General features: G+C 52.3%; 1 protein-coding gene across 1 annotated transcript; it reads right to left on the bottom strand.

Annotated features, from left to right (window-relative positions):
* Positions 1-4,866: 4,866 nt before the first annotated feature.
* Positions 4,867-8,694, bottom strand: LOC115915840 (protein FAM3A-like; the record flags this gene model as incomplete). Its single annotated transcript, XM_030969557.1, has 5 exons — positions 4,867-4,980; positions 5,546-5,604; positions 7,298-7,419; positions 7,963-7,986; positions 8,642-8,694. Coding segments are annotated over 5 exons (317 nt in total), but the record flags the coding sequence as incomplete, so codon positions are not given.
* Positions 8,695-11,076: the final 2,382 nt, after the last annotated feature.

Raw genomic sequence — 11,076 nt, 5'->3', positions numbered from 1 at the left:
CTCAAAGAAACCCCCCAAAAAATTGGAGGGAAAACACCAAAAATGGGAGAAATCGCCCCAAAAATGGGGAGTGAAAACCCCAAAGAAATCCCCAAAAAATTGGAGGGAAAACCTCAAATAATGTGAAAAAAACCCAAAAATGGGAGATATTGCTCTAAAAACAGGGGGTGAAAACCCCAAAGAAATCCCAAAAAATTGTAGAAAAAACCCCAAAAAAGTGAGCAAAAAAAAACCCCAAAAAAGAGAGAAATGGCCCTAAAAATGGGAGCAAAAACCCCAAAGAAATCTCCCCAAAATTGCAGGGAAAACCCCAAAAAACGTGACCAAAAAAAACCCAAAAATGGGAGAAATGTCACTTTGGGGTGAAAACCCCAAAGAAATCCCAAAAAGATTGGAGAAAAAACCCCAAAAAACGTGAGCAAAAAAAAAAAAAAAGAGAGAAATGGCCCTAAAAATGGGAGCAAAAACCCCAAAGAAATCTCCCCAAAATTGGAGGGAAAACCCCAAAAAATGTGAGCAAAAAAACCCCAAAAATGGGAGAAATCGCCCTAAAATTGGGGGGTGAAAACCCCAAAGAAATCCCAAAAATTGGAGGAAAACCCCCAAAAATGTGAGCAAAAAAACCCCAAAAAAAGGAGGAGAAATGGCCCCAAAAATGGAGAAATCCCCAAAGAAATCCCCCAAAAATTGGAGGGAAAACCCCAAAAATGGGAGAAATGGCCCCAAAAATGGAGAAATCCCCAAAGAAATTCCCCAAAAATTGGAAGGAAAACCCCAAAAACTCTGAGAAAAAAAACCCCAAAAATGGGAGAAATGGCCCTAAAAATGGGGGGTGAAAACCCCAAAGAAATCCCAAAAAATGTGAGAAAAAAAACCCCAAAAACTCTGAGCAAAAAAACCCCAAAAATGGGAGAAATCGCCCTAAAACTGGGGAGCAAAACCCCAAAGAAATCCCCCAAAATTGCAGGAAAAAATCCCAAAATCTCTGAGCAAAAAAAATCCCAAAAAATGGGAGAAATCACCCTAAAAATGGGGGAGCAAAAACCCCAAAGAAATCCCAAAAAATTGGAGGGAAAACCCCAAAAATGGGAGCAAAAAAACCCCAAAAATGGGAGCAAAAAAACCCCAAAAATGGGAGAAATGGCCCCAAAAAAGAGGGGTGAAAACACCAAAAAAATCCCCCAAAAATTGGAGAAAAAAAATCTCAAAATTGGGAGTAATGGCCCCAAAAAATGGGAGGAAAAAACCCCCAAAATCACCCAGGACCCCCCAAATCCCACCCAGGACCCCCCAAAATGCCCTCTGGGACCCCCCAACCCCCCCCAGGGACCCCCAAATCACCCCCAGGACTCCCCAGATCCCTTCAAATTCCATCTGGGACCCCTCAAATCCCCCCAAATCCCACACAAGATCCCCCAAAAGTCCCCAAATCCCCTCTGGGACCCCCAAATCCCCCCCCAGGACCCCCCAAGTCCCCCAGGGGTCCCCAAATCCTCCCCCAGTTTCACTCCAGGACCCCCCAAATCCCACCCAGGACCCCCCAAAGTCCCCAAATCCCCCCAAATCCTCCCCAGGACCCACAACACTCCCCTCAGGACCCTCCAAGTCTCCTCTGGGACCCCCTAAATCCCCTCAAGGACCCCCCAAAAGTCCCCAAATCCCCCAAAATCCTCTGGGAGCCCCAAAATCCCACCCAGGACCCCCAAATCCCCTGGGACCCCCCCAAAACCCCCTCCAATCCCCCCCAGGACCCCCCGTTCACCCCCACCAGGGATCCCCAAACCCCCCCAAATTCACTCCAGGGCCCCCCAAATCCCACCCAGGACCCCCCAAAGTCCCCAAATCCCCCCTGGGAATTGGGAGTCCCAAAATCCCACCCAGGAGCCCCAAATCCCCTCTGGGACCCCCAAGTCCCCCAGAGGACCCAAACCCCCAAGACCCTCAGATCCCCTCAAATCCATCTGGGACCCCCAAATCCCCCCAGGACCCCCCAAGTCCCCAGGGTCCCCAAATCCTCCCCCAAATTCCACTCCAGGACCCCCCAAATCCCACCCAGGACCTTTCCCCCTCTGGGACCCACTAAATCCCCTCAAGGACCCCCAAAGTCCCCCAAATCCCCCAGATCCCCTCTGGGAGCCCCAAAACTCCCCCAGGACCCTCCAAGTCTCCTCTGGGACCCCTCAAATCCCACCCAGGACCCCCCAAATCCCCTCTGGGACCCCCCAACTTCCCCCAGGGGACCCCAAATCACCCCCAGGACTCCCCAGATCCCCTCAAATTCCATCTGGGACCCCTCAAATCCCCCCAAATCCCACACACAAGATCCCCAAAAGTCCCCAAATCCCAGCCCCCAAAATCCCCCCCCAGGACCCCCCAAGTCCCCAGGGTCCCCAAATCCCTCCCAAATTCACTCCAGGACCCCCCAAATCCCACCCAGGACCGCCCAAAACCCCCTCTGGGACCCACTAAATCCCCTCAAGGACCCCCCAAAAGTCCCCAAACCCCCAAAATCCCCTCTGGGACCCCCAAGACTCCCCCCAGGACCCTCCAAGTCTCCTCTGGGACCCCTCAAATCCCACCCAAATCCCCCCAGATCCCCTCTGGGACCCCCAGCCCCCCCAGGACCACCCATCCTCCCCCAGGGATCCCCAAATCCCCCCAGATCCCCTCTGGGACCCCAAAACCGCCCTCACTTGATCCGGGTCGTCTGGGGAGAACGGGGAAAATCAGCCCAAAAACGGGGAAAAAACAGCAGGAGATCCTCCACCCTGGGGAAATGGGGAAATTCAGCCCAGAAACGGGGAAAAAACAGCTCAAAAATCAGCCCAAAAATGGGGAAATTCAGCCCAGAAACGGGGAAAAAACAGCACAAAAATCAGCCCAAAAATGGGGAAAAACAGCTCAAAAATCAGCCCAAAAATGGGGAAAAACAGCCCAAAAATGGGCAAAAAATGGGGAAAATCAGCCCAAAAACGGGGAAAAACAGCACAAAAATCAGCCCAAAAACGGGGAAAAACAGCACAAAAATCAGCCCAAAAATGGGGAAATTCAGCCCAAAAACGGGCAAAAAACAGCTCAAAAAACAGCCCAAAAACGGGGGAAAAACAGCTCAAAAATTCAGCCCAAAAATGGGCAAAAAACAGCACAAAAACCAGCTCAAAAATCAGCCCAAAAACGGGCAAAAAACAGCACAAAAAACAGGCCAAAAATGGGCAAAAAACAGCACAAAAAACAACCCAAAAATCAGCCCAAAAATGGGGAAAAAACAGCACAAAAATCAGCCCAAAACCGGGGGAAAAAGAGCACAAAAAACAGGTCAAAATTCAGCCCAAAATCCACATAAAAATGGGGAAATTCAGCCCAAAAATGGGCAAAAACAGCCCAAAAATGGGCACAAAACAGCACAAAAATCAGCCTAAAAATGGGCAAAAAACAGCACAAAAATCAGCCCAAAAACGGGGAAAAAACAGCTCAAAAATCAGCCCAAAAACGGGGAAAAAACAGCCCAAAAATCAGCACAAAAACGGGAAAAATCCGCCCCAAAAAATGGGCAAAAAACAGCTCAAAAATCAGCCCAAAAATGGGGAAATTCAGCCCAAAAATGGGCAAAAACCAGCTCAAAAATCAGCCCAAAAATGGGGAAAAACAGCAAAAAATAAAACCAGCCCAAAAATGGGCAAAAGCCAGCACAAAAATCAGCCCAAAAATGGGGAAAATCAGCCCAAAAATCAGCACAAAAATGGGGAAATTCAGCCCAAAAATGGGAAAAAAGGCCCAAAAATCAGCCCAAAATGGGGAAATTCAGCCCAAAAACGGGCAAAAAAAAAGAACAAAAATCAGCCCAAAACCAGGAAAACTCAGCCCAAAAATGGGCCAGAAATGGACAAAAATCAGCCCCAAAATTGGGCAAAAATCAGCCCCAAAATTGGGCAAAATGGGGAAAATCAGCCCCAAAATGGGCAAAAAACAGCTCAAAAATCAGCCCAAAACCAGGAAAACTCAGCCCAAAAATGGGGCAGAAATCCCCCAAAAAGGGGAGAAAATCAGCCCAAAAATGTGGGGAAAGAACCCTGAAAATGGGGAAAATCGAGGAAAAGTAGGGGAAAATCAGCACAAAAATTGGCAGAAAAAAGGGGAAAATTTGACCCCGAAATGGGGCAAAAATCAGCAAAAATTGGGACAAAAATCAGCAAAAAATGGGGCAGAAATCAGCAAAAATTGGGGCAGAAATCACAAAAAAAAATTGGGAAAATCCGACCAAAAATAGGGAAAAAATCAGCACAAAAATGGGAGAAAATATTAAAAAAAGATAAATCAGCCCCCAAAAAATGGGGGAGAAAAGGAATATCCCAAAAATGGAGAGAAATCACCCCAAAAAATGGGAAAAAACCCCAAAATCAAAATCAGTCAATCCCAAAAAAGGAAAAAGGCAAAATAAGAAAAATTCAGCCTAAAAATGGGGAAAACCCCCAAAATTAAAATAAATCAGCAATAAAATGGGGGAAAATCCAAATAATTCAAATAAACTCATCCAAAAAAGGGGAAAACCCCAAAATTAGAAAAATTTGCCTCAAGAAAGGGAAGAACGCCCAAAAATAAAAATTCAGCTGAAAAACGGGAGAAAAACCCCAAAAATAACAAAAATTCAACCCCAAAAATGGCAGAATTTTAAGAATTGAGCCCCAAAAAAAAAAGAGGAAAAATCCCAAAAAATTCTTTGGGTGGGGGAGGGGCAGAACTCACAAAAATGGGGGAGGGGCGACCCCAAAATGGGGGAAAGGAGCCCAAAATGGGGAGTGGGGGAGGGGAAGTGGGGAAAGGAAGGGGGAGGGAAAGGGGGTGGGGGAGGGGCGTGTCCGGGCTGGGGGCGGGGCGTGTCCGGGCTGGGGGCGGGGCGTGTCCGGGCTGGGGGCGGGGTCTCTCACTCACCCCCCGCCCACATGTCGAAGGCCTGCGCTGCGATCAGCTCCCCGCTGACCCCTGCGGGGGGGGGGGGGGGGGGGGCGGGGTCAGAGGGGTGGGGGTGGGGCCTGAAGCCGCCCCTCCCCCACCATCGCCATTGGCTCCTCCCCTGCTCGGCTTTGGCCCCTCCCCCATCGCCATTGGCCCCTCCCCCATTCGGCCCCTCCCCCATCCCAAATTGCCCCTCCCCCTCTCCATCCCCCCTCCTCTCCCTTTGCCCCTCCCCCACCTTTCAGTCCTTCCCCGTTTTCCCCTCCCCCCACTCTGCCCCTCCCCCCACTCCAATTGGCCCTTCCCCCACGCCCGTTAAGCCCGCCCCACCTCTCTAAGCCCCTCCCCCACGCAATAAACCCCTCCCCCACACCAAGCCCCTCCTACTCTCACTCCCCAAGCCCCTCCCCCCACCCCAACAAGCCCCTCCCCCACCCCAACAAGCCCCTCCCCATCTCAAGCCCCTCCCCCACATTGCTAAGCCCCTCCCCCACCCCATTACCCTTCCCACATTTGTCTCTGCCCCTCCCCCACCCCAATTGGCCCCTCCCCCCCCCCCCAAGCCCCACCCCCCGCTCGGCTCCTCCCCCACCGTTGACCAGGGCGATGTTCAGGCCCCGCCCCACGTTGTTCTTGACGCTGCTCATCAACCTGGGCAGGGGGCGTGGCCAACGTCAGGCACCCCACAGCCCTCCCCCACCCCCTCTGAGCCCCCTCCCCACCCCTCTGAGCCCCTCCCCCCCCCATGATTCACTTTGGAGTCCCCTCCTTTGCCCCTCCCCCTCTTTGCCCCTCCCCCACTCTGAGCTGCTGTCCCCACCCCCCCATGGCCCCTCCCCCACCCCCTGGGCCCCACCCAATAAACCCCTCCCCCACCCCAAGCCCCTCCCCATCCCAATGATGCCCCTCCCCACCCCATTCTGCCCCTCCCTCTCTCTCTCCCCTCGAGGCAGACACTGTAGCCCCTCCCCCATCCCCTTTAGCCCCTCCCCCCTTAGCCCCTGCCCCCCTCTCACTCTCTCCCCTTCGAGGCAGATCCGCGGCACCACCCCCATCCCCTGTAGCCCCGCCCCCTGTAGCCCCGCCCCCTCACTCTCTCCCCTCCAGGCAGCCACTGTAGCCCCGCCCCCCTGTAGCCCCGCCCCCCTCACTCTCTCCCCTCCAGGCAGACACTGTAGCCCCGCCCCCATTGTAGCCCGGCCCCCATTGTAGCCCCGCCCCATTCTCTCACTCTCTCCCCTCAGGCAGACAGTGTAGCCCCGCCCCCATTCCTGTAGCCCCGCCCATTCTCTCACTCTCTCCCCTCCAGGCAGACACTGTAGCCCCGCCCCCATTGTAGCCCCGCCCATTCTCTCACTCTCTCCCCCTCCAGGCAGATCCGCGGCCCCGCCCCCATTGTAGCCCCGCCCCCATTCCCTGTAGCCCCGCCCATTCTCTCACTCTCTCCCCTCCAGGCAGATCCGCGGCCCCACCCCCATTGTAGCCCCGCCCCATTCCCTGTAGCCCCGCCCCCATTGTAGCCCCGCCCATTCTCTCACTCTCCCCCCAGGCAGACACTGTAGCCCCGCCCCCTGTAGCCCCGCCCATTCTCTCACTCTCTCCCCGCCAGGCAGATCCGCGGCCCCGCCCCCATTCCCTGTAGCCCCGCCCATTCTCTCACTCTCTCCCCTCCAGGCAGACACTGTAGCCCCTCCCCCATCCCCTGTAGCCCCGCCCCCATTGTAGCCCCGCCCATTCTCTCACTCTCCCCTCCAGGCAGACACTGTAGCCCCTCCCCATCCCCTGTAGCCCCGCCCCCATTGTAGCCCCGCCCATTCTCTCACTCTCTCCCCTCCAGGCAGATCCTCGGCCCCACCCCCATTGTAGCCCCGCCCCATTCCTGTAGCCCCGCCCCCATTGTAGCCCCGCCCATTCTCTCACTCTCTCCCCTCCAGGCAGACACTGTAGCCCCTCCCCCATCCCCTGTAGCCCCGCCCCCATTGTAGCCCCGCCCATTCTCTCACTCTCTCCCCTCCAGGCAGATCCGCGGCCCCGCCCCCATTGTAGCCCCGCCCATTCTCTCACTCTCTCCCTCCAGGCAGACACTGTAGCCCCGCCCCATTGTAGCCCGCCCATTCTCTCACTCTCTCCCTCCAGGCAGATCCTCGGCCCCACCCCCATTGTAGCCCCGCCCCATTCCCTGTAGCCCCGCCCCCATTGTAGCCCCGCCCATTCTCTCACTCTCTCCCCTCCAGGCAGACACTGTAGCCCCGCCCCCATTGTAGCCCCGCCCATTCTCTCACTCTCTCCCCTCCAGGCAGACACTGTAGCCCCGCCCCCATTGTAGCCCCGCCCATTCTCTCACTCTCTCCCCTCCAGGCAGATCCGCGGCCCCACCACGTTGGCCGCCCCGCTCAGCAGGCGGAAGGCGAAGTGCCGGGGGGGGCAGGGCCGGGGGAGGCCGCACTTGAACCGGGGGGCGGGGCGCTGGGAGGGGAGGGGGGGTCAGAGGAACCCCCCCCAGAAAGAATCCCAGAGCGCCCCTCCCCCACCTTCACCCCAAAAATCCCCGACATTTTGGCTCCTCCCCCACCAGATTGGCCCCTCCCCCAGTTTCATTTCACCCCTCCCCTAATTAATTGGCTCCCTCCCCCCAATTTAATTGGCCCCTCCCCAATTTAATTAGCCCCTCCCCATTAAATTGGCCCCTCCCCCAACTTAATTTGCCCCTCCCCAAATTTTTGGCCCCGTCCCTGAAATTAATTTGCCCCTCCCCCATTCAACTCCACCCCTCCCCCAAATTTTGGCCCCTCCCCCAATTTATTCGGCCCCTCCCCAATTGAATTGACCCCGCCCCAATTTTGGGCTCTCCCCCACATTTTATTTGACTCCTCCCCCATTAATTCTTCCCGCCCCATATCAATTAGCCCCTCCCCCAATTTAATTGGCCCCTCCCACAATTTTTGGCTCCTCCTCCATGTAATTGGCTCCTCCCCCAATTGGCCCCTCCCCCAGCCCCTCCCCCCTCACCTGCCGTGGGGGGGTTCTCGTCACCTGTGGGGGGGGGAGGGGAAAGGGGCGGGGCTGAACCACCTCTGCCCCTCCCCCACCCCAGACCCTCTCTGCCCCTCCCCCCATTGAATTTTGGGGTCCCCTCCCGCGCTCTCAGGGAGGTCCCGCCCCTCCCCCACTCAGAGCTGGTTTAGCCCCTCCCCCCCGCGGTTTTGGGGTCCCCCTTTTGCCCCTCCCCCCCTCCGTTGGGTCCCCCCTTCACCCCTCCCCCACCCAGAGCAGTTTTGCCCCTCCCCCCATTTGCTCCTCCTCCCCACCCAAGGCTGTTCTGCCCTTCCCCATTTGCCCCTCCCCCTTTTTGCCCCTCCCCCACTCAGGTCTGTTCCTCCTCCCTTTTTTCCCTTTTCCCCACCCAAGGCTGTTCTGCCCCTCCCCCCCCTTCCCCATTTGCCCCTCCCCTTTGCCCCTCCCCCCTTTTTGCCCCTCCCCACCCAGGTCCTGTTTGCCCCCTCCCCTTTGCCCCTCCCCCCCTTTTGCCCCCCTTTGCCCCTTTTGCCTCCCCCTCAAGCCCCTCCTTTTGCTGCCCCTCCCCTTTGCCCTCCCCTTTGCCCCTCCCCCCTTTGCCCCTCCCCCGCTCACCCCGCAGCAGCCTCAGCAGAGGGGGCGGGGCTCGGGGCGGGCCCAGCAGTGACGTCACCGCCAGCCAGGCCAGGGCGGCCGCGCCCCCCAGGGCCAGGAGGCGGAGGGGGCCTGGGGAGGGAGAGGGACAGAACTGCCCTGAAAACTCCCAAAAATCATCCCAAAAATCATTCTCAAAATACCCAAAATACCCCAAAATCATCCCAAAAATACCCTGAAAACACCCAAACATCATCCCAAAAATCATCCCAAAAATACCCCCAAAAACACCACCCAAAAATACCCCAAACATCATCCCAAAATTACCCAAAAAATGCCCTGAAAACACCCCAAAAATCATCCCAAAAATACTAAAAAAATACCCTGAAAATACCCCAAAAATCATCCTCAAAATACCCCCAAAATCATCCTAAAATTACCCAAAAACCCACCCAAAAACACCCCAAAAACCATCCCAAAAATACCCAAAAATGCCCTGAAAACACCCAAAAACCATCCCACAAATACCCCAAAATCATCCTAAAAATACCCAAAATGACCCCAAAACCATCCCAAAAATTCACAAAAATTTCCCAAAAAACACCTGAAAACCAGCCCAAAAACACCCTGAAAATATCCCAAAATCATCCTAAAAATACCCCAAAAAATCATCCCAAAATTACCCAAAACCCACCCAAAAATACCCCAAAATCACCCCAAAATACCCCAAAAAGAATCCTAAAAATACCCAAAAAATGCCCTGAAAACACCCCCAAAATCATCCTAAAAATACCTAAAATCTCCCCAAAACCACCCCAAAATCATCCTAAAAATACCCCAAAAATGCCCTGAAACACCCCAAAAATCATCCCAAAATTACCCCAAAATAATCCTAAAAATACCCAAAATGACCCCAAAACCACCCCAAAAATACCCCAAAATCATCCCAAAAAACACCTGAAAACCAGCCCCAAAACCACCCTGAAAATATCCCAAAATCATCCTAAAAATACCCAAAAAATACCCTGAAAATACCCCCAAATCAACCCAAAAACCACCCAAAAAAACCCCAAAAATCATCCCCAAAATTCCCCAAAAAAACTGAAAAATTCCTTCAAAACCACCCCAAAAACACCTGAAAAATAACCCCAACATTCCCAAGAACTCCTCAAAATCGCTTACAAAAATTCCCCAAAATCATCCCCAAAATATCCCAAGAACACCCCAAAAATCATCCCAAAATTATCCCAAAACCAACCCAAAAATACCCCAAAAATCATCCCAAAATACCCAAAAAATGCCCTGAAAATACCCCAAAAATCATCCCAAAATTACCCCAAAAATGCCCAGAAAACTCCCAAAAATCGTCCTAAAATTACCCAAAACCACCCCAAAACACCCCAGAAATAATCCTAAAATACCCAAAAATGCCCTGAAAACACCCCCAAAATCATCCCAAAATTATCCCAAAACCACCCAAAAATACCCCAAAATCATCCTAAAAATACCCAAAAAATGCCCTGAAACACCCCAAAAATCATCCCAAAATGACCCCAAAAACTCCCCAAAACAATCCCCAAAATCTCCACAAAACCAACCCAAAAATCATCCCAAAACCAGCCCAAAAATTCACAAAAATTTCCCATAAATGTCCAAAAAATTTCCCCCAAAAATCATCCTAAAAATACCCAAAATGACCCCAAAACCACCCCAAAAATACCCCAAAATCATCCCAAAAAACACCTGAAAACCAGCCCCAAAACACCCTGAAAATATCCCAAAATCATCCTAAAAATACCCAAATAATGCCCTGAAAACACCCCAAAAATCATCCCAAAATTACCCCAAAATAATCCTAAAAATACCCAAAATTACCCCAAAACCATCCCAAAAAACACCTGAAAACCAGCCCAAAAACACCCTGAAAATATCCCAAAATCATCCCAAAATTACCCAAAAAATGCCCTGAAAACACCCCAAAAAATCATCCAAAAAATACCCAAAAACCACCCAAAAATACCCCAAAAAGAATCCTAAAAATACCCCCAAATCTCCCCAAAACAATCCCCAAAATCTCCAGAAAACCACCCCAAAAATCATCCCAAAATTACCCAAAAATAATCCTAAAAATACACCCAAAATAATCGAAAATACCCCAAAAATGCCGTGAAAACTCCCCAAAAATCATCCCAAAATTACCCAAAAACCACCCAAAAGTACCCCAAAAACTCCCCAAAAGAATCCTCAAAATCTCCACAAAACCAACCCAAAATTATCCCAAAAATCATCCTAAAAATACCAAAAAAATACCCTGAAAACTCCCCAAAATCAACCCAAAAACCACCCAAAAAAACCCCAAAAATCATCCCCAAAATTCCCCAAAAAAACTGAAAAAATTCCTTCAAAACCACCCCAAAACACACCTGTTGAAAAATAACCCCAAAATTCCCAAAACCATCCCCAAAATATCCCAAGAACACCCCAAAATCATCCCAAAATTATCCCAAAACCAAC

This window comes from Camarhynchus parvulus, unplaced genomic scaffold (assembly GCF_901933205.1).
Source record: "Camarhynchus parvulus unplaced genomic scaffold, STF_HiC, whole genome shotgun sequence".
NCBI lineage: Eukaryota > Metazoa > Chordata > Aves > Passeriformes > Thraupidae > Camarhynchus > Camarhynchus parvulus.
This window is presented reverse-complemented; position numbering and strand designations above follow the sequence as displayed.